This window comes from Gracilinanus agilis, chromosome 1, assembly GCF_016433145.1.
Source record: "Gracilinanus agilis isolate LMUSP501 chromosome 1, AgileGrace, whole genome shotgun sequence".
NCBI lineage: Eukaryota > Metazoa > Chordata > Mammalia > Didelphimorphia > Didelphidae > Gracilinanus > Gracilinanus agilis.
The window spans coordinates 525,585,060-525,608,751 of NC_058130.1; the positions used below are offsets into that span (position 1 = coordinate 525,585,060).

At 36.0% G+C, this 23,692-nt stretch overlaps 1 protein-coding gene across 2 annotated transcripts in view; it reads right to left on the minus strand.

Moving 5' to 3' along the window:
• DTNA (dystrobrevin alpha) overlaps positions 1-23,692 on the minus strand; it is a 458,249-nt gene that overhangs the window by 82,466 nt on the left and 352,091 nt on the right. The window contains exons 8-13 of one of the 2 annotated variants that reach the window (XM_044666412.1): positions 23,209-23,375; positions 20,099-20,223; positions 12,928-13,011; positions 11,069-11,158; positions 914-991; positions 271-363 (exon numbers count right to left, since the gene is read on the minus strand). In XM_044666412.1, the coding sequence (XP_044522347.1) occupies positions 271-363; positions 914-991; positions 11,069-11,158; positions 12,928-13,011; positions 20,099-20,223; positions 23,209-23,375 (637 nt within the window). Of the gene's footprint in view, positions 1-270; positions 364-913; positions 992-11,068; positions 11,159-11,258; positions 11,526-12,927; positions 13,012-20,098; positions 20,224-23,208; positions 23,376-23,692 lie in introns of those variants that run through there. The other variant, XM_044666419.1, reaches the window with a different exon arrangement.

Sequence of the window (23,692 nt, forward strand, 5' to 3'; positions counted from 1 at the left end):
AAATAATCACTTGGATTCTATGGCAGAGGAACACCAAAACTCAAAAGATGTCAAGTAAATAGAGTCAAGTAAAAAGAGACCTCTTAATTACAAGCGCTTGTATGTGTGCACAAACACACATGTATTTTTTTTCTTATCTAGTTGATTTGGGGGTGGTCTTTTGTCATATAACAACACTACGCCACATTAAGGAATTTAATGCCACCAATTTGGTTGGTCTCCTCTCCTTTAAATTAAGCTTAGGTGCCCAGGTGCCAAACCTGCACTAACCGTGAGGGGTTGCTCTGAAGCATGTTGACATACAACCCGATGAGAACATGTTCATCAGCCAGCCTGTCTGCAACATCCAGGCTGTAGTGTAACCTGAAACAGGGGTGGGAGCAAAGGGTGTAGTCAGGAGCAGTAGAGAGAAATCTATGGCAATCAGGAAAGAATAATGGATCATTTTCTTAGGGGTGCAGGTAGGGGAAAAACACCAAACACAATACTGACATTCTCATTTGCCTTTGACCAATTTATAAAACAGAATTTTATTTTGATTAAGTTACTTAAAAAAGAACTGACATTCTCCAAAAAACACAAAGGTTAAAGTTAGTTTCTTTCTATAATGAAACCTTTGAAAAAAAAGGCTCCAGCCAAAGATAGTTATTGTTTGGAATATCAAATCAAGAGCTTTAAGCTTAAGTACTGAAGAAACAAAAATCAAAGCCAAGGACTCAAACACACATACATACACACAGATGTTTAAGTACATTATTTGATACATCTACTTATTGTGGTTAGTTGGGTTACAATAAAGTGGTTCCTCTGAATCAGAAAAGATATTTCAAATATGAAACACTTAAAAAAAAAGAAAACTTTTGTTTTTAGTTTTGTTAATAGGAGATGCCAACACACCACATCTTTAACTTACCCTTTGCCCTTCAGAAAAATTGGAGCAGCCCTAGCCAGCAGTTTGCTCTGCTCTACTTCAGTATTCTTGTGAGAAGAGCTAGTTAATAAGATGGGAAAGCTAAGAAGAGTGTCAGGACTGATAAGCATTCAAGAATAGAAATGGGTGACATGACCATAGCTGTAGACAAATCACTTTTAATAGACTTAAATGCTAAAGGACAAGAATTCAGATAACTGCCTAGTTCGACTTGTGATAGAGATATGGACCCATTTAAACTCAGAAAAGAAACCACTCATTCATTCATCCTTCCACCCACCCACCCACCCATCCATTCATTCAATAGGTCCACTAGAAATGTAAAGTATGCCCTTCTCAGCTACCATAAATTCTCTAAAGTAGCATGGCCACAATTTTATGGGCAGATAGAGCTCCAATCATGATGCTATTACTTGGACTGGTATCTCTTATGACTATACTTGCAGACGGATACATGACCAAGAATACAACCACAAAGAGAGAGGTTTGAATCATTTCTTCATATCTGAGAACGTCATTTGTACTTATATTAAATGTGACAAAAGAAGTAAAAAAATCCCATTATGACAAATCCCTTGAACATTATTAAAATACATGGTTGCTAGTAAAAAATTCTTTAAGTATATTTGTATCCCAGATCTAGGTGGCTTCATGAACTGGAATAAAATCTTATTAATTTGCATTAATTAGGAGGGAAGACCAATCTTAACCATTATAAAGAATGATTACCAGAGACTTTTAAAGAAATGAAATTTTATTACTTTAAACTATCAATAGCAATACAAATTAATGACTAATGAAATGAAAGCTAATGAAAAGAGTCTTTCCAGATCTATATTCATGAATAAGGTTCATTTGTAATAAGCGCATTAATTCTTAGTATGTAAATGATTTGGATAAAGTGCTTACAAATGACAGGCTCATAATAGGTCAAACATTAACCTTGTAGTCTTTGCTTGACTATTATTATTATTATTATTATTATTATTATCATAAAATGATTGTCTTTCATGGATGGAATGAAAGCATACTCTTACCTAGTCTTGTTTGAGTTCTAAATTCATTACTGGGGTTAAGATGCATGATTTAACTACTGTTTTTTTTAAAACTCTCTAAATGTTTAAATTGAATTGATATTCATATAGGATGTGCCACATACAATAGTGTGGATTCCTCAACACATCACCAATTTTAATTGACTTTTGTATTTAGGATTATCAATATACCTTACTTAAGAAAACTAAACCCTGAAATATCTGAACTTATGAAATACATGTTAGAAATGGGTGATTTTGCCATCAGAATGATCATTTTACAAAGAGATTCTAGCCAACTTCCTTTAAATAGCAAGGTTTCTGGAAGATTTAAACTCTAACTAAATTTACTAAAATTCTGATTTCGTGCAATGTTTAGGAACACATCTATTATACAGGGTTTGGTTACCCATTTACTTAGAGTATAACCCCAGTAAAACACAATTGACTATTAAATTAGATTCGTGCTTTAGAAAAGCATCCTGTACTAATGAGAAGAATATTTTTTCCCTCAACTGAGGCCTTCAAGCCTGCCAGAACAGGGCCAAAGTATACATGTAAGCTTTGTTTATAAGCTATTATAAAATGCTAGTTAAACATGGGGTTTCCTGAGATGTATCACGATGCCCAAAGTATAGGTTTTTCAACCAGCACAGTTTAATATTGAGGAACACTGATTCATTCAATGACTTTCTTTTCATGAGCTCCACCAACAAATCATAGAGTTTTACATAGCTTTTACCCAAACTGTATTTGCATCCAGTCAATTCTAGGCTCTCTGAAGATTACCCCAAATGCTATTTACTGTGTTGGGCATTACTTTTCTAGCTAAATGATTTATCTACTTTTTCTTCCATCCTTATCCCCAGGAGTTTGGGCTTAATTTCCATGTCCATTCTAAGGGGAATACCAAAGAAAGATACTTTATGAAACAAAGATATATTTGCTTCTAACATCTCATTAAGTATTAAATAACTGATAGAGAACACTACATAAAATTGGAGGATCAGTAATGCTCTAGATTATTACCAACCCCTGACAATAGATATGAAATGACAGTGAGTAGCAGAAGAGCTGGTGATAAAATAGGCTAGATTTGTATTTGCATGAAACGGGAAGAATGCTGATGACTTGAATTTCTTTTTCCTTATGTCCATGGTGCTCCTTCTAACAAGTAGAATTGATAGGTAAGAGTGTTGTATTTGCAGTTAAGAGGACTTTTCTAGTGGTATGACTACAAGCAAGTTACTTAACCTCTTTCTAAGCTTCCCTTTCAAAATCTCATCTTCAAAATGGGTATGATAAAAGTATCTACTTTCCCCAAAGGTTTGTAGTGAAGATCAAATAAGATAATACATGTAAGATACTTTGCAAAAACATTAAAGTACTACATGTGGGGAAGCTCTTATTAATTTCCATTCTCTCATTCCTCTGCTCTCTTTTCCTATCTTTCTCATCCTTCTCAGCCCCTACTCTTCCTTCTCCCTTTCCAGTTTCCTTTTCTAAAAAGCTCAAAGTTGATGTAAGAGAAGCATTATATGTATTTTTTTCTTTCTGAACCTAAATCCCAGATAAAATGGATGCATCTGGACTATAGAAATTTCTTTCTAGAAAAATCATTTCCTCTATCTGGGAAGTGAATTTTGAATCCACTTTTTGCTGTTTTGTGGCTTAATGAATTTACACTATATTTCTGGTCTACTCTTTGTAGTTCTGACTTATGTCTATCTTTCTAATCCTTTTCCTCTCATTACCAGGTGCCCTCTGTCAAGTCCTGGTCAACAATTTATGACAACTACCACCAATGCTTTACAGGAAGTCTAATGAATTACATTATTTGGTGTTTATTTAGGAAAAAAATGCTACCTGCTCTTACAAGTATAGGCAATCCCCATTTTTAGTATATGCTATACCCTAACTCACTGTGGATGAACCAGAGATCACAGAAATTTCCCTTTTCCATGCTTGGAATTTCTCTCTACTCTTTCTTTCCTCTTCTATAATTCAATACACTATAACTGCTCAGGATGTCCCCATTACAGTATACTGTTCATTCCATCCTGGAGTTCACTGAAGGCAAGGGAAGGGAGAAGAATCCAGAAACCTCTACTGCAAGATTACAAGAGGGTTGAGTGAGCCAGGCTCTTTCCAGAACAAAGATATATGCCTGATTGTAAATTAAAGAGGAACGCAGAAAAGTCATGATTTAAATTATGAACATCAGAACGGGCTTATTGTGGGGCATTCATTTCTCTTTGTTTTTAAACCAATTGTTTATCTATTGTTGTTGGGTAAAAAAAGAACCCTTAGAAAACTTTAAGACTACCTACTTGGCTCAAGGATGTGGAAAAGTTATAAGAAAGAAGCTGTAGAACTATTCTTAAGATCATAGATTTAGAGATGAAAGGACTTTAGAGATTATCTAGTTCCACCCCCTTGTTTTACAGATGAGGAAACTGAGGCTCAGAAAGGTCAAATGGTTCCCCTCAGGTCATAGAGATTGTTAGTAATATAATTGGTATTTGAATGAAAGCTCTTTGACCCTAAATCTAACACTTTTCCATCATCACATTTTATTGCAATGGGCAAAAAAGGAGAGAAACTCTAGTCAAATGATGTTACAAGTAGAAAAGGAAGGAAGTAGACCATTCAGTGAGCTCTAGAGAGTCCCAAGTCTTCAGCAGCTTTCTTCTTCCCCCAGCTGCAGGACCTCTTATCCTCCCCATCCTCTACTGCTAGAATCCATGTACAACCTATGGAAGCCATCATCAGTGGCTTGGAGCCAGAAGAATTTCCATTTTCCTTGTCTGCAAAGTAGGGATGGGAAGAGCTTGGTCATACTATTAAGGTTGTATCTCTGAAGATGTATGCTTGAAACTCCAAGATACAATTATGAATGTATTTTCCCATACATAAAGATGTTTTATATGGTGATTAGATAATATATTGCTATTAAAGTATAACTATATATTAGGCATTTTATGAGTCAAATATATTTTGGGGGGAATATTGGGGGAAGTTGCCCGGAACAGAGTCTGTTGGCGTGAGATGGTTGTGGCCCTATGCTCCTCTGGGAGCCAACAGGAATAAACTAAACTAACTAAACTAAACAACCAACTGAGAATGAAATTTCAGAGTTATCACTGGTCCCTTATTCTCCTTCACCTCTAATTTAGTTTTGAAGTCTTAACCAATTCTAGCAGCAGTCTCTTGTGTCTTTCATTTTCATTTCTACCACAACTCTAGTTTGAGCCCTTACTGCCTCTTTTCTGACTTAATGCAATAGTCTTTTAACTGGTCTTCTTGTTTCCAGTTTCTTGTATCTACAATCTATCTTACTGACTTTGGACAGATGTGGCCTCCTAAAGTATAGATCTGATAATTACTCCTCTACTTATAAATCTCTATTATTTTCTGAACAAAGTTCCGAGTTCATCAGCTTAACTTTGTGGGCTTACTATGATCTAGCACCAACCCTGAGTCTTATCTTCCTCTATGCCATATGAGTTCCCTTCATTTTAAGCAACCTGAACTACATTTTGTTCCTAAAATATTCCTTCTGTTTTCTTGGCCCTATAACTTTGATCATGATATTCCCTTCAAGTCTAATGTCATCCCCACAATCTCCATCTGTCAAAAACTAAATCATTTTTCAGAATCCCTTCAAATATCAATTCTTCCATGAAGCTGAGCATGATTTTCCATAGTGAAGAGCTAGAATTCAAACCCAAGATCTTTGACTCAAAATCTGGGTTTCTTTCTGAGTTTCTATCATACTACCCTGCCATTTAATCATATTCTTTATAAAGGATTTCTCTTTACCCTTGGTACATCCTTACATATAACTACCTTCATCATTAGATATGGCATGGTTGTTCACACTCCATCCCCACCAGATATATCATGGAAAATCTGTATATACATGTGTATTGTGCAATGAAAAAAGGTAGAAACATATTGCATAAAGTATCCTCAAGTGTTAGCAGCACTGAGCTCTAAAATGATAGAAATATAAATATTCTATGTGTTTCTTTAATATTCTTCTCCCCAACTCCACCAAGCTGTGAAAGATAACAATTGCCATTTGTCTTCTTCTGGAGGGCCTATTATAAAGGACTCCTTTGGGAAGCCAAAGGGCCAACAGCTCAACCACATATATCCTGACATTTTTGCTTACGCACAGAACATTTGTTTTCAAATCCTCCACTTGAAGAAAATGCTATTTATTGGATCTTAATAAAAAGAAATCCCAGATTTTTGTTTCTGAGGGGAACAGCCAGTAGAAGCAAAGTAAATAATGTAGTATAGGATGAAAAGTTTTCTAATGATTGAAAAAATGTTCTTAATTATTAGACATATGATGAACCCATGTGATATAACATCATTGAGTACCAGCAAAGAATGGGCAGGTAAAGTTGGCATACTTAAGTAATTTGCAATGAAGAATAAAATTTGTGTTTATTCAGGTATGTAACAAGCCAATGTGTACTCAGATCCAGATGTTAGCAAACTAATTCAAATAAAGTGATAACAGTCCAATACGATCATATACCATTGCATTTCATCTTTGGAGAAGAAACTTTATTAAAAAGAAAACTTTCATATTTCTAACAATGCTTCTTAAGGTTTTTGCCTCCTCTTACTTTTTTTGTGTCTGTAGTCTTCTCGATTTTAAACTTAAAAAGCCTGACATTAATAAGTCATCTTATATTAAATATTGGTAGAATTAACACTAAGAAACTAGATAAATTAATTCAACCTAACACCAATGGCATCTTGACCCCATAGTAGGTTAGAAATGCCAAAATTACTTATGGAGCTACTTAAAAGACTAAATTTATCAGTGTTTTCCCCCGCTGTGCATATAAGCAGAATCTATGAATTATTATTATTATTATTAGTACTATTACCAAGAAATAGTTAATCTGTGTACAAGAAAGCTCTAGGTTACAACTAATGCTTCTGAAGCTAAGAAACAGATGTTAGCTAAGCAAGGAAGATAGGGGACTTGTGGTTTTAATTGTGTGTTAAAACTTTAATACAGTCAACAGCTGGAGTGAAAATATTTCTCTCCTTTTTCAGTTAAGATGTTCTGGTGAGGGGGCAGCTGGGTAGCTCAGTGGATTGAGAGTCAGGCCTAGAGACAGGAGGTCCTAGGTTCAAATCTGGCTTCAGACACTTCCCAGCTGTGTGACCCTGGGCAAGTCACTTGACCCCCATTGCCCACCCTGACCACTCTTCCACCTAGGAGCCAATACACAGAAGCTAAGGGTTTTAAAAAAAAAGATGCTCTGGTGCATCTTAAAAAGAGTTTACCCGAAGTGATTGTATTAACTCAGATAATTCATACTACATGCTCACAATAATGTGAAAGTAAATGTAATAGTGGGATAAAGTTTATGTTGGTTTCAGATGTTGATTTAAAATTGTCAGTTTTTTCTGATAGAAAGGGCATTAAACTTCAAAAAATTACCTCAGAGGTAAAATCCCAATTTTCGATGGAAAAATTGGATTTAGGACCTCATATGAAATATAGTTCATTTGAAATTTTAATAGTAATGAGCATTTACCAATATTGTACAGTTGAGAAAGAGGGTCTAAATTATGTTGGGAGAGAATTCTCATGTAAAATGCAAATGTTTTGGGGGCAGCTGGGTGGCTTAAGTAGATTGAGAGCTAGACCTAGAGACAGGGAGATCCTAGGTTAAAATGTGGCCTCAAATACTTCTTAGCTGTGTGGCCCTGGGCAAGTCACTTAACTCCTATTGCCTAGCCTTTACCACTCTTCTGCATTAGAACCAACACACAGTAGTGATTCTAAGACAGAAGGTAAGGGTTTAAAAAAATGCAAATGCTTAGAAAACTGTGAATAGTAATCTCTGTGGGCTACACCAGATTTAGAGAAGTCCTTGGAGGTAAGTGATGTATAACTTACACACAAGGGAAGTCTATTTTCCTTGTTTGTACCAGAATGACAGATGCCCTATTGTTGAAGTAAAATGTCTGACTCACTAACTGGGATCGAGAGGTACCAGAGAAGAGAATCCTTAGTATGCTAATAATATTCAAGTTTTATGAATCATGAGACATTTAATGTTTTGTCGGCAGAGTGGAAAGGTCTGGCTTCACAGCGGGTAACTGCAAAAGTGACCTCTTGCTCACTGATAAGCATGGTAAAGTAACACCAATGGAGCCTGTAAGTGAAGCATTTCACATTGGAGGCAAAACAGCTTAGTAACTTGGCATCTAAGTGCATTTTCCACATTTGGCCAACACAGAAAGCTGAAAATAATTGAGGGTGCTTTAACTGCAAAGAATTGGAAGGGTGAATTGGCTTCAGCCCATGCCAACACCGTGCCATTCATAGAAGCACAAAGAAAGTCAAGATAATAGTGTTTGACATGAAGAAAGATGTTCAAAGGTGCTTATGTACAAAGAGGGAAAGGAAAGGGCATTATAGACTTGGCTCAGCCACAAGACAACTGTTGATGATAACAACAGATAATGGGTAGCATGATGCCATAGAGCACTGACCTTGGAGCCAAGAAGACTTGGATTCAAATCCTGCTTTAATCATTTGTTATGTTACCCTGGGCAAGTGACTCAATTTCTTCTAGTTGACTCATCTTTAAGTTGAAGGTGTTTGGACTTAATGGTATGTGGAGTGGAATTGGTGGGGTGGAGCTTGCAACCCCAGAAATAACTCTAATGAGCAGAGAGGAGACTTAGATAGATGCTGGCAGAGAAAATGCAGATTTATTTAGGAAGGGAGAGAAAAGAGAGAGACAGATAGAGACATGGAGAGAGACAGAGAGAGAGAGAGACAGAAAGAGAGAGAGAGAGAGAGACAGAGAGAGAGAGACAGAGACAGAGACAGAGAGAGAGAGACAGACAGAGAGAGAGAGACAGAGACAGAGACAGAGACAGAGAGAGTGAGAGTTAGTTATCTGGAGTATTCTCTCAGTAACAGTGTCCAGAGGCATACAAATGAATTCAGAATTTATAGGAATTTAACATAATTCTTTTCTTGTCACCCACCACCTGTGTGTGATATAATGCTTTTGTATGTTATATTTCTTTATCTTGTTCTATCCTCCCTAAGTTTTCTCCAGTGCTTCCAAGCCCATAGAAGCTTTCCTTAAGTTTGCAGTTTCAGAATTTAGACTTGTCCAAGGCCTTTCAGGCTGAAACATTTAAGATACATAGTCAAGATTATAACGTGTAACTTTTAAAACATTTCCCATGGAAAGTAGAACACTAATAGTCTTCCCATGGGAACAAAAAGGTGGGGTTCTTTTAGCCACATTAGAAAACATTGTATTAAAGATATATATTTATGTATAATATATAAAACTGCTTGGGGAGGTGGATTTCTTTATTCTTCATAAGGAGAGACTGGTGGCTCCCTTCTGAAGGGCACCTGATTTTCACTAATTTTCTATATGAAGTTGCCAATCTATGATTAATAATACTGATTAATGTATGCTGGGGAATAATGCACAATTTCATCCCATACAATGGCTTCTAAGGCCTTTTGTAGCTATAAATTAATGATCCTTTGATCCTATGACAATATGATGCCTTTTGTATCCAAAGATAAGGTTGCTCACTTTATGCATAGGGACTATATCAAATCAAGATTGATAATTTTCTGGTGGTTCATATACATGCTTGCATGTGCCATAAAACAACTGGTTACAGTTTGGATCCAATGGCTCTGGAAAATAGTGGAGCCAAATGTCCTAGGTAAAGATCAAACCCAAAGATTTGGGCTTCATTAATATTATCTCCCAACTTGGTTTTTTAACTACAGCACACACAAAAAGCCAAGAGTGAGTGAGACTTTAAGGATCACTTCTGGTCCTTTAGGTATGGATAAATTGTCAAAATATGTGATTTGAACTGGAGTGTGAGGGAGTAATGATGAAGATAAAAAATTATATGCTTCTAAATTTGTGTAAGGGAAATTGCTAGGGAACTGGAAAAGTTCAAATATTCTAGTGCCTTTTGAAGATCAAAGTATAACTGTAAAGAACCCAGGTTGGTAATTGCCAAAGAGCCTCTAGCAGGAAATTCTAGGGTAAAGATTTCCATTTATCATTCTCTCTGCTTTAACTTTCCAGTGCTAGTTGTTAAAGAGATATCAGCCTAGCTAACTGAAAAATTCCAGATTTTCTGCTGCAATTGATGCAGAGGAAAACGACATATGTCAAATTGAATTACTGTCCAAATTCCCTTTGCAAACTCACTGGTCAGAATTTTCTTGGATTATTAGGCTGTATAGCATCTAGAAGAATCAAAGAGTGGGGTGAAGAAAGCCCCAAGGATAATTGCAGTGATATTTTAAAAACTGAATGGATAGTAGTCTGAGAATTGATCTGAATGTTTGAGAAAGGTGTCAGGTATTTTGCTCATATTCTCTGTGATGAATGATGAAAATAAGATAATGGGGGACATGGACTGAGTTACCCTCACAATGATCATTGAAGTCATGTGGGATCGACACTAACTACATCTTGACATGGACATGGGTCTGATGATCCTGCTTCAGCCACGCCCAGCATCTGCAAGCACCTCCGTAAAGAAAACTACCTGGCAGATGGCTTTCTCTCCACAAAGGGGCATCACGACTTCAATCCCCAATTCTTTATTCCTATCAAAGGGTCAGGCTACTAGGAGCTATTTATTCATTGCTTACAACTGAGCAGTCCTAACACCTCTCCCATTTAGAATGGCTTAGAAATCCCTGTCTGGTCTTCCAGGAGGCCCTGTAGACCTTACCAAGCAAGCTTTATAAAACCAGAGGCTTTCTTGGTGCCAGAAAGGGAATCTAAAGTGTGTCATCTGCCAGCAATGGAAAGAAAAGTTCACTTGGTACCTATCAGTATGAAAGCATGAAATTATATGAAATACTGTGTTAAAGGAGGCAAAAAAGGGGCAGGTTCTGGACCAGTTGGATGTTTAATAGGAATTTCATTAAAACCACGGAAGTCCTCTATCCCCACTGAGGATCCTGCTAAAGCATTTTTAGTAACTGAGTAGAATGACGAATAGTTTAGCTAGTGAACTACAGCAGTTAGAGATTTAGTGCGCACATACTGACCGTGAGTTGTTGTGAAGCTGATTTACATACAGCTTTATGAGAGAATGCTCATCAGCCACTGGACTGGCTGCACTTACACCCTCAAGTAACCTGAATGATTCAAACAATGAGACCTCATTAAAACTGTCCGTTGACACAGCACAGCCCCAGTCAGAGTAGAAAGACATTCAGTGGACATAGCTTTATTAGACAGGACCCCTGGCAACAGACACCAGAGGCAAACTGCGGCTGCCACAGAATGGGATATAATCATTGAAAACAACAACTCTGGGGTTCTAAGGAAACATTCCAAAGAACCTAAAAAAGGAAACAAATGAAAACGATTGCCATCATTTTTAGTTACTGGGCACCGGGCACCCTGGAGGAACCAGAGCAGCTCAGAGTATCCTAGGATTATTTTAAGGTGGAGGAAGTCATGTTATCCATCTAGACGCATTCACCATAAGCACCGTCCAAGCTGAAATGATATAAAATGACCTGAAATAAGGATGGAGTCAGCCTCTGGTTGAGCATTTGCAGAATGCACTATTTCCTAGAGAAAGTAACGCCAAGGTCAAATGAAAACCTAATAAATTTCTGAATTACTAACTAGAATCTTCCCAGACTATAATGAAAAAAAAAAGTTTCTGTACTGTCCTATGACTTGGTCTGACAATTCACAACTTTATTTTTTAAAAAAAATTGAATTGGCTAAGGGTTCCCAGTATTAGTGAAATGCAATATTTTGCCTCTCTTGAATAAGGTAGTTTAATTCTTGTAACATTGCCATGTTACAGTTCTTCATTTCTGTCACTAAAACACTGCCATATTCTTTTTACTCCTTTTAATTTAAGCATAAGTAATGTTTTTATTTCTAGTTGCTCTTGATGTATGTGTGAGGACATGAATGGAGTGGCAAGGATCAGTAAGGAAGAATAGTAGCAAGTAGTGTGTTTCTCTGTCTGCAAACCCTCATTAGTAAATACTGAAACACCAGATTAAAGTCAGTAGCTCAGGAACAAGCTTAGTTCTTAGTGAAAGGTTGTTTTGTGGTATGTTAGATCACTGTAACTTTTTCTAGAGATATTTGAGATTGTGTGGGCAATTCTCTATTTCTACTTTCTTTATCTTTGCTTTTGCTTTCCTATTAGACCGTACTCTTTGTACTTAAAACAACTTTTTATAGCATAACTTGGTCTATCTGATGTTTTTGTCGATAAACTAGCATTGCTCTGGACATTTCTAATGATGAATGATGAAAAGAAGATAACAGCGGACATGGACTGAGCTCAGAGGCATTAATTATTCCTGCCCTTAGATCATGAGGAAATTAACACATGGAAACAAACTTCTGCAGATTTTTTTTTGTTTTTACACATTCAACTGCCTTGGAAACCACACATTTTGATTCAACTCCCTTGCTCTGAATACAGTAACATTTGCCAAGAAGGATGCTTTTAGTGATGAGACTTTTTTGGATCATGCACAACATGTCAAAGTGTCTCCAAAACCCAGTGCGATTCTTTGGCTTTTATGAACTTCTTGAACTGTAGGTCAAATATCAGAAAGTGAAATTTATCTGGAACTTTCATTTTACATACTCTCCAAGAGAAGTAATGTGTATTAGAAGTGGAATTTGAACTAATCTACTTCCTCATTGTGGGTAGAAGATACATTTGGACATTGAGAAAGAAAATTAATTCAACAACTCAACTGCCTTTCCTAAGTAGTATAATGAATTAAACTAAGATCAGTTATGTTTCCAAACTAGCTTTCAACCAATAGTTACATTAAATGGTTCAAAGTAGAACATTTTCCCTTCTAGAGATCCAAGGCTCATTTACCATGAGGTGACATTTTATAACAGCATTTGAACTTACCTTCTGGTTATGAAAGGACTTCCTGAGGAGGGTACAGAGTGGGAGAAGAGTGTGTCATTCATGCTGGTTACAGGTCTAGGAGGCCTACAATAAAGAAAAGTCTTCATAAAAAAAACCACCCCTTTTCACCTCTTCCCTTAAAAAAATGGGTCATGGTTCAATGGTTCATGGTCATGGCCCAATATAAATTGATTACATGCAAACTTCTATATTTTCCAACTGACTTCTATAATACTTTTATATGAAAGAGGTTAATATTTTCCTATGAATGTAAAACCCCAAATTAGACTCTAGGAGAAAAATGAAAGAAATCCTTCATCTGTAGTCATACTATTCTCATCTTTGCCTCCCAAGAGCTTTGAATACTGCATTCTTCTCACTTTTCCCAGAGGAGGGAACTATGTTCTGAACAGAACTATATATGACATTGGCTACTGAAAAAAAGAAAAAGGGTTTTGCCAACTAACTGATGATCACTTGGAAGGAGAAGCACGACCTAAGAGAACTTGTAAGCTGTGTTGATTACTCCTGCCTTCTACTGGCCCAGGCTCCAAAGAAGGTAATGTCTTGTTGTGGAAAGAACACTGGATATGGAATCAAAGATTGAGTCCCATCTCTACCGCTTCTAAGCTGGGTGACCTTGGGCAAGTCATGCTTCAGTTTTCTTGCCTGAAAAATGAGATGTTTGAACTAGAGGACCTTTAAAGTTTCTTCGAGTTCTGTTTGTTGGCAGCTATGAACTAAGACTTTGGGTTTTGTTCTCACCTTAGTTTTTCAGGGCATGATGCACTGTAAGCCCTCTCTCACTGATTGCCCCTCCACTCTTTGAGCATCTACTATTTTCCTTATCTTGTCATAGTAAGGCTTGATGAATCCTTAAAACTAAACACTTCTCTCAAAAGATGAATCAATCAATAAGTATTTATTTAGCACCTACTATGTGCCAGTCATTGTGCTAGGTGTGTGGTACACAGACAAAAAGGAAACACTTCCTACCTTCAAGGAGTTTTCATTCTATCAATGAGAGAAGGGTTCCAATGATAATGGGAGATAATGGGTTCCAATGTTTTTTAAAGGATATTTTTGGAACACTTCTGTGATTTTGTCTCTGTATGCAACTGTCCTGCAACTTACAGTCTTGGGAAGCTGTCTGGGGCTATGAGAAATCAAGTGACTTCTCCAGTGTAAGTCAAAGGTGGAACTCGAACCTAAGACTTGGCTCTATGCAGCATACCATACTACCTCTCAAAGACTTACGGGGCATTAAATATTAATCAGGAGGATTCATACCATGTTTTCCTCAACTAACCATAATACTTTGCTGAATGCTCTTTTATATCTCCTTTACCTCTGTTCTGGCTAAAAGCTTATGGCAAGGCATTCAATTAAGAGCAAATTCTACTTATTACTCAGAATAGTTTTCATTTTATTTTGTATTGAATAGAAGATAATCTTTAGTTACAGCTGAAATAGATAATGCATTTCATTGTTTGGAAGGGCAAGATGGGGCGAGGCACCATTGTATGACAGAATAATTGTTTTATAGTATAGAATATTCTGCTACAGTTTGCCAGCCATTATAGGAACAATTAAAGATACATTTGTATGGGTTTGGGGAGAATAAAATTTATAGTGGGTCTTCTAATTTTGAAGTTAGGGAAGCATTATTACTGGCTATGCTTTCTGGTCCTGCTGTAATAAGAATTTGTCCTACTGGCACAAGGCTGACCTCATTTCTTACAGTGAAAGAATAGGGATATGTGAGTTTCAAAATTAATATCCAATATTCTAAGTATTATGTTTAATAAGATTTATTAATAATAACTAACATAAAAAAGCTAGAGCTAAAAGTCACCATCTTCTGTCTGGCACATGGGGGAAAAGAGAGGGAGAGGGAGGAATTTACAGAACTATAGAAACAATAATGTAAAGACGCATGTAAACGAAAAGGGGAAAGGAATTTTGGGACAAGGAAAAGAATTCTGGGAAATGAAGTCCAAGGTATAAAATTCTCTAACTATACAGATGCAACCAATGGTCTGCAGAGTTTGTGGGTTGTAAAATATATATATGAGTATTGTTAATATAAATACAAACAAATGCTAATTCCTCCCAATATTTAGTGCAAAATTCAATCTGAAAACCTTGAGAGTTGTAAGGATTTGTGAGGAAAATGTGATGTAGGAATTTAGGGTCAGAAGATCTGGCTTTAAATTCCAACTCTGCTTTCAAACAATATATGTGAACTTGGGCAAATGGCTTAACATCTCCGTCTTCAGTTTCCTCATCAATAAAGATGAGGGGCCTGGACCAGATGACTCTAGCTCTAAATCTGATGAAAATGATTCTTTATTTCACTTGCTTAAAGATACTTTAAAGTTGTTAAAGTGATCTTTATTTTCTATTTTGTTAATTTGTGACATTGTCAAGAGTGAGTCACACTAACTAGTATTACTTAAATCAAATTCTAAAATGGGATCTACTATCGGGATAGAAGATCTATAAGCTAGAAGAAAATAATCAATCAAAAAATTCCTATACTTTCAGCATTTCACTTCTACTTCCACACTCTGGTTTGTATTAAATTTGTATGTTTTATGAGTCCCTAGTAGATTGTAAACTCCCTGAGGGGAGAGGTAGTATCTTTCTCATATTTGTCTCCCCTTTGGCATCTACTTCAGTCCTTTACATTTAGGAGGCAGTCAATAAAGGCTGTTGAACTGAATTACGAACATTTCCACTGGGGATTGTCAAAAGCCAAGTTCAATATGAAATGAATGGAACCAAAGAACTGCTTTGATCCTTTGTAGCCTTCTAAAAAATGAAACAAAAGAAAGTGTAAATTTAGGGGAAAAATGAAAATGTGTGAATTTACATTCTTCTCTGCGTGGTACTGCTCTCCCATGTTAATAATCCTGTATGTAAATGCTCTATGGTATCAAATATTAATCATGCTTATCCTTAGATAGAATGTCAGAACCAGGAGGAAAATAGGAGATAATCTAGTCCAAAGTACACATTTATAAAGGAGGGAACTGAGAGAGGTTAAATAATTTGATTAAAATCAAATGGCTAGTAAATGTTGGAAGACCCAGCTAGATTCCCTGCTTCCCTTCTATGATTCCACACTGCCTTTTAAAGTAATATAGTCCTTTCTTGTTAAGCAAAAAATCAATCATCCTATTGAGTAAGGTAAATATACACTGAGGATTTTAAACCAATCTCATGATGCCCAGAGAAGCAATGTCAGGAGACAGGATCAACCACCTTATGTCTGTGCTAACACAATGCATTGATTTATTCATGGATGTGGAAATTATAGAGAAGGACTCCTATGAAACCAATATTTTACTTCATGATCATAGCCATTTACATTTATAATTTTAAGCCTTTTAAAAAAGTGTACTGGATTCTAACAAAGTACTTACCAAGTATCTCTTTGGCAGCAAAAATAAAATAAAATAGAGAGTATTAATTATGGTGACATTTTAAAACAATATAGCAGCTAGGCAAAAATCATAATTCCTTTGTTGTCTGGCTCCTGGAGACTATGCAAATTTTCCTAAAAGAGCAAATGCCCTCTGCTTGAAAAGAGGAAGAGGAGGAAGGATGGAAAAAAAGAGGAGCAATTTTGTGTGTGTGTGATTTGCTTATCTGTCACTTGTGCCCTTGGAAAAAAAAGCAATTATTCTCTATTTAAAATCACATTTTCTGTTTAAATACTATTTTTATATTATACATTGAGGATATGGTTTCTTTACTTGTATCTAGTACGTGATTCTAAAATTTTCAGATTGTTAGGGAGCTGAAGTATCACATTCCTTTGTCAAAATCCACATAAAAAAGTTGGCACTAAGATTTTTTAGCAAGTTATAAAAGTCTATTCAATCAATTTATTAAATACTGTATTTATCAAGGCTAACTATATCCATAGCTAAATTTACACCTGTTCCTTCCATTGATTTGTAAATTTTTAAGATATGATAATGGATCTGGCAGAAGACTAGTACCAAATTCTCATCCAAAGTCACAAATCATTAATTGAGATAAAAAGGCAAAAAGAATGACAGCTATTTCTAAATTCCTAGCTATCCTACTATTGTGAATGTTATAAGAAGGAGCAGGAATAGATCTAATTACCTTTAGAAATTCATGTAATCAGTGAGGTTGATGAGACAAATACTGTATGTTTGCCTAGATATATTACCCAAAGTAAGAATTGAGAATTCCTTTTCTATATTCATTTTTCCTTAAAAAGTAATTCTGTAATGAATGTAAATATTGACTAGCTCTATACATGTACTTGGATAAGTGGTTAAATAGATTAATAAACTATCCAAGAGATGACTATTCTATATCTATGATAAGTTGTTACAGTTAAAAAGATATTTTAAAATAGAAATTCCCATATGAGAGCAACAAAAAAATTAAAATGGTTTTTCTGGTCAATGTAATTTACAGAAATATGAAACAAAGAATTCTATACAGGTATGAATTTTAAAAATCCTGTAAACTTAATAGCAATCATTATCCCAGAAAGAATTATTTATTAATTTTTTCAGGATCCCTTTATTAATGGATTATTTCTCATGATATTGCTTAATTTATATTACTTTAAGATAAACATGACAAAAATACTGTCTTGCAAACCATATTAGTGATGGACAGTTATAGTTTTCCTCACTCAATATGAGTAAACTAATAGAGTTGGCCACATTTCCCCTGTGACTTAACAGGTAGTTTTTTTTATAATAAATCACCAAACAATATTCTGTATTCTGATATGGACTCACTAGGAGGATAAATTGTACTAGGAAATAGATAGTGACTTCCTCACAGCTACTCATGTCAAATTATTTCTAGGATGTGGCAGTAATTCAGTTCTAATGTGAAGCTTATAAAGCAAGAATTTTCTTATCCACTTCCTATCTATCTTCATTGTGCCTAGCAGAACTGAATGTGGCACTGGGCTGCTGAAATATGTTAACTTAAAGAAATTAATGTCTCTATGATTCAGAAGTAGAGCTCAGTTAGCACAGGGCAGTTTCCATTACATTTCTGGTCATTCTCTAGCAGCTTACTGATTGTCATTAATTAGATTGAGCCTGGATGAGGAGAGTCTAGGATTTTTTTTAATAACCTTGGGACTTCTGGGAGCTTAGAATTGAGAATCCGCATGCATGAGGTGGTTTTCCCCAAGCAGAGGGAAAATTACTCTATATGAACCTACAATTAGCACTTAGGAATTAGCTACAAATGTATAATAAGGCAAAACAAAGATAACCATATTTTATAGTATAGGGTTTTAAGGATATTATTTGGGTCAGCTTCTCAAATGCTTAGTTCATACCAGCAGCTAAATAACTACCAGCAATTAATAAAGGAGACCACTGATTAGATCTGTTAACAATATATTTATCTCTTAACTTTTAGCAGAAAGTATGAATTGCTCACATATATTGTACTAAGTATTTGTCTGCTCTTTTGGATAAGTGATCAGAACAAATAAGGATTTATTTATATTTATTATATTCATATAATATATAAAATATATTTATCACATAAATACATATTATTTAAATATTTAATTGCTATCGCTATTAATAAATAATAAATATTTAAATATTTTTAAATTGCATTTTATTATTTCAAATATTTACAAATCCAAACAAAACATCTCATCATCATGCAGGATATCATCGTGTTGGTCAACAAGTTCATATCAATTAAGCCTTTCATGTTTCATCTTTCTGTTCACTTTCTGGAGGAAGAAAACATCTTCATTTTTAGAGACCCTACAGTATCATCTTTTTGACTAACCATCAGGGTTTTTTCCTTTCGTTTGCATATTGTCAGTTGTTAATGTAGCAGCTAGCTTTGGACAAGAGCTTTATAGCCCAGTTTTGAGTTTGTTCATGAAAATATCATCAATCATTTGACAAGTCAGCTCTGAAATGAGATGGTATTTTGGGATCAGTGAATGACCAATTATGAAGTTTTCTGAGAGGGATGTAAATAACTTTATAGTTAGAAAGAAGTATCTAACACCAGATGATAGGGTTATTTCTCCCAAATCTAGGAGAGGGCTGTATGAAGAAACTCCTCTGCCTGCTTGTTATTAAGGCAAGGCAACTGTACCAGGTAAATAAAGTTTGGGGGATATGGGAGAGAATTTTAACATAGGAAATAGTAAGACCCCATAGCAGAAATCTAGCAATCCACTTTATGCTTAGGCACAAAGCAGAAAGGATGAGAATCCTTAGCTGATCTTGATTATCTCTTCTCCTGGGTCTAGTTATATAGCCAGGGGTATAATAACTTTCAGATCTGATGATAGTTTAGAGTTAATTTTTTTTTGAGTGGAGAATTTCTTGGTATAGAAATAGAGTCTCTAAGGCTAATTTATACAGTCGTTTCAGAGAGCTGCCTAGAGACACTGAGAAATTAAAAGATTTGTCCAGTTAGTATATGTTGGTGTCAGTACAGATTCTGGCCTCCCTGAATTCCAGGACAACCCTTTATTATATAGTGTAGCTATATTTCACTTCTGGCTATTGACAGAAAGGAAAAGAATATGGAAGGAGAGATAGATACTTCATTTCCCAAGTCTGTTGCATCTAGGAGGTGAATATATTTAATGTTAAAAAACCCAAATGAATCAATTTTTCCATTATTTTTAACTGATTTAAATTTTATTAGCATTTACATGTTAAAAATTTCAGATGAAATAAATTCCTCAATATCAAAAGACTCATCCAACTTCTCAGTTTCAGGAAGCTGTTTTATATTTAAGATGACCGAACCAGCTTCACATAATTAATTGACTGGGGAGCAGCTAGGTGGCTCAGTGGATTGAGAGCCAACCCTGGAGTTAGGAGGACCTGGATTCAAATCTGACCTCAGACGCTGCCTAGCTGTGTGACTCTGGGCAAGTAACTCAACCTCAATTGTGCAGTCCGTGCCACAGAAGGTGAGGGTTTAAAAAAAATTAGTTGACTGATTAAGGGAAAAGGGGATGTCCTTTTTACTGTGGCATTTTTCCAGTAGTCATTCTTTTTAAACTTTTAGGCTTGAAATCTGAACTCCAATAAATGCACAAGCACTTTTCTTAGAACCAATATAAGTACATGATATACTGGCCAAGGACCCAAGGACACGATCATGTACTTACACAATGTGAGCCAGGTTCAGTGGTTTTTCAGGCTGATCAGGAAACATGGGGTGCAAAGGTTCACGGCTGGAAGCACAACTCAGAGACTTGCTTAGTGCATTTGTTAACTTCTTAGCAGGTGACTTCTAGGAGGGACAAGCAAGACACAGATAATGCAGACAGGCAAGACGAATAATTTTGATATCATACATGAAATACCCTTCTCCAAGCCAATCTACTGGGGATAGGGGAGGGAAGGGATGAGGATAGGTGTGTGCCCAGGTGGCTTGCTATTTCATTGGTATTAGGGATTCTTAGTGAGGGGGTTCCTTCTACCAATTCAGATTGAGACTCATTTTCCAACTTAAAGTCAAGCAGTTGGTTACTGTGGTCAATGAGAAGTTAAATGACTAGTCCAGAGTTACATAGATAGTATATTACAGAGGAAGAACTTGAACTCAGGTCTTTTTGACTCTGAGACCAGCTCTCAATCCACTCCAACAGGAGGTCTCTAATCTGCCAGTATCAGTAACTTTTAACATGAATTTTCCATTTTTGTAAGAAACCATTTTCTACTGCACCTCTTGTTTCATTTTATACATTTACACCCAAAATGAAGATTCTGCTATTAGAAAACTAGCCTCCTGTCATTATTTAAAAGCCAAAGTAGTAATATATCAGTCCCTTCTTCTTCTTCTCCCTTTTCCTTCTTCTTTCTTTTTTTCTTTCCTTTTCCTTCTCATAGTCCTTTTCTTCTCCCTTCTCCTCCTCCTCCCTTTGGTTCTTCTTCCTCCTCCTCCTCCTCCTCTACTTCTGCCTCCTCCTTCATTATAGCCTTTTATTTACCAGGCTATCCTGGTCATCAGAGAACAAGAACAAAGACACTCTATTACTTACTCACAGACAAAAGGAAGAAAGGAAGAATGGTTAGCTGTTGTTGAATCTTCCTAAAGTGTGCTACTGAACAAAACAGGTTGCATTATTTGGGAGGCTAGAATTTCATCTGTAACTTAAAGCAAGATGTCCAAATTCCTGTGATCTATAAGTTGGATCACACTATTTCTATTATCAAGCCCTTCTGTTGCTCTTTATTAAATAGCAAACAAAGTCTCAAAACCTTATCCTAGAATTCAGTCACCTACAGTCTTCCTTTCTTGCCTTTTCATATCCTACTTGCCTATAGCATTTTATGTTTCAGCCCAATATGCCTACTTATTGCTTCTAGAACTACCCCCTCCCCTTGTGCCTTTAGTCATGCCACCTCTTGGCCCAAACTGTAACCTTCCATTCTTCTGCTCCAGCATCTGCTGAAGGTGAATCTTCCTCCATAAAGTCTTCTCTGGCCTTCCAAAATGTAATTTCATATGCCTTGGAAATCTCTTAACATTTCAAATATCTCCTATATACTTAAACTCAATTATTTACAAAATTAATTTTGCATGCCTACTTTCCTTTTGTAAGCTTCTTGCTTATTCATTTTGTCAACCATACAGTCCTTTTACCCCATTCCATCATCACTGCTGCCTCCAGCATCCACAAAGTATAAAAAGTATTCTTTAAATTCGAGGTCGCTAAATCTCATTTTGGCACATGTTGTACCCCACCCTTCTCTCTCCCTCAATAGATACAAGGGTAGAAATTTGTGCCACTTTTATGTTTCTAGCTTTCTTGGGTACTTTGAACACAGTACGCTTTACGCTTTTAAAAACCTTTTAGAACTTTTTGATTTGTATTTAAGAAACTTATACATTAGTAGGCTATCTATATTGTCTGTATATGTATCTTAAGAGAAGAAGGTAATAAGCTACTAGAAGTTAAATTCCTTCAAGGGAAGGCCATTTTTCTCAGAGTTTTGCTGATAGTAGTTACTTTATAAATATTTAATAAATTTAATTGCATGGAACATTTTGCTTCTTGCATTATCTGAAAAACAACTCTCACCAAAAATTTGGGTAAAACAGCTATTATTTTTCAGGTACCCCCCAAATTAGGTAGAAACAACGACAGAGTTACACAACTCTGACAGTCCCCCTAAGAATCATTAAAATCCTAATTTTGGAGCTGGTCAATGGTTAAAAAGTGAGCTAATGTTAAACACCCCTGCCCTCTTTCCCCCCTCCTTTAAGTAAGTACATAGCAATTTAAGCTTCCTATTTTGAATAAATTTCTGATGAGTTTTCTTCTTTAGGATTAGTTAATTAATCTCTGAATAATCAAAATCTGAACCTGTTTGTTTAGCTTTGGAGGGGTTTGGTTGCAAGTGGCATGCATTTTTCTCATATCAGGGGTAGTAATCAGGGGAGTTGATGGGACTGCTTCAAAATAAAAATGATCCATAGAGCAAGGCACTAATGGAAGATGAAGACAATTGAACATTCTTATTGTAACTGTTTTTTTAAGGTAACTGTTGGAGATAATATAGCAGAAGATAGCAAATCATTTGAATGAGAAATTGAGATAGAGTCATTTTTCTCATAGATTCACTGCCATCTGCTTCCTGTGAGACAGATATCACCTTGGCAGCTATCTATTCATGAGGAACTCCGTTTCTCAACATTTTGGCTAAACTGGTTTACTTTGACTATACATGAAAAGGTTAGTTATTCATATACACATAAAAAAACACCTCCAGAAAAATGAAGAGATTAAAATGAATGCTTTCATTTAACTCAGACACCCTATACTGGTTTTCTTCAATTAATACATATAAGAGAACTATAGCAAATAAGAAAAAAGAAACTAACAATTATTTTATGCTAGTTCTGTAGAAATCTACAAACAATCAAACTTAAATACCCTTAATGTCCCGTGAAAATAAAATTCTTCTCCAAGTGTCTCCTGCTGTTCTGTTGGCATCCAGCACAGCACGAAAATGATGAAAATTCACATCTAGACTCCAAGGAGCAAAATTGCTCAAAACTTTTCTATTTATCGTTTATCTCAGAAACCCACAGTAGAGTCAGGAAAGGAGGTCTACTTACCCCCAGTGAGAAGGAGGAGGCACACCAAATTTCACCCCCTGAAATGAAAAGTAAGTCTGACCCCCAATTCTAATACCATTCTTGATGCTCCTTCTCATTCTGGGGAGAATCAAACATTCTACAGTAAGCAATGCCTGAACCTTGCCTTACCCATGACGTGTACTCTTTCATTTGGTGCTGGTTGCTATGGGAACCACTGGCATGTCCCCTCCAGAAGCAGTCCTGACAGAGCTGGTAATTGTGACACTGTTGGCATCGATAGCGAAATCCCATCATGCTCTCACTGTGGCAATAGGAACACTCAACGGGGTGGAAGACTGAGGGGAAAATGAATTAAAAGAAAAAGAAAATCAAAATGGATATTAAAGAGAAAACTCCTAAAAGACACTAAATTCTTCCACTTTCTGCCCTAATCTTTAGCAGTGTATTTGACATTCAGTTCTACTTGAAAATAGCATTAGATAGATTTCAGAAACTTGGGATACCCCTTTCAAATAAGGTAGGAGGGAACCAGGTGGGGGTGTTGTTTTTGAAAACAAACAAAACACCTTGGAATGCCAGTTTCTTTCCACTTCCATGTCACACCACAAGAATATAAATGACCCAGACTAGTGGCTACTACCAAAGACGGCTT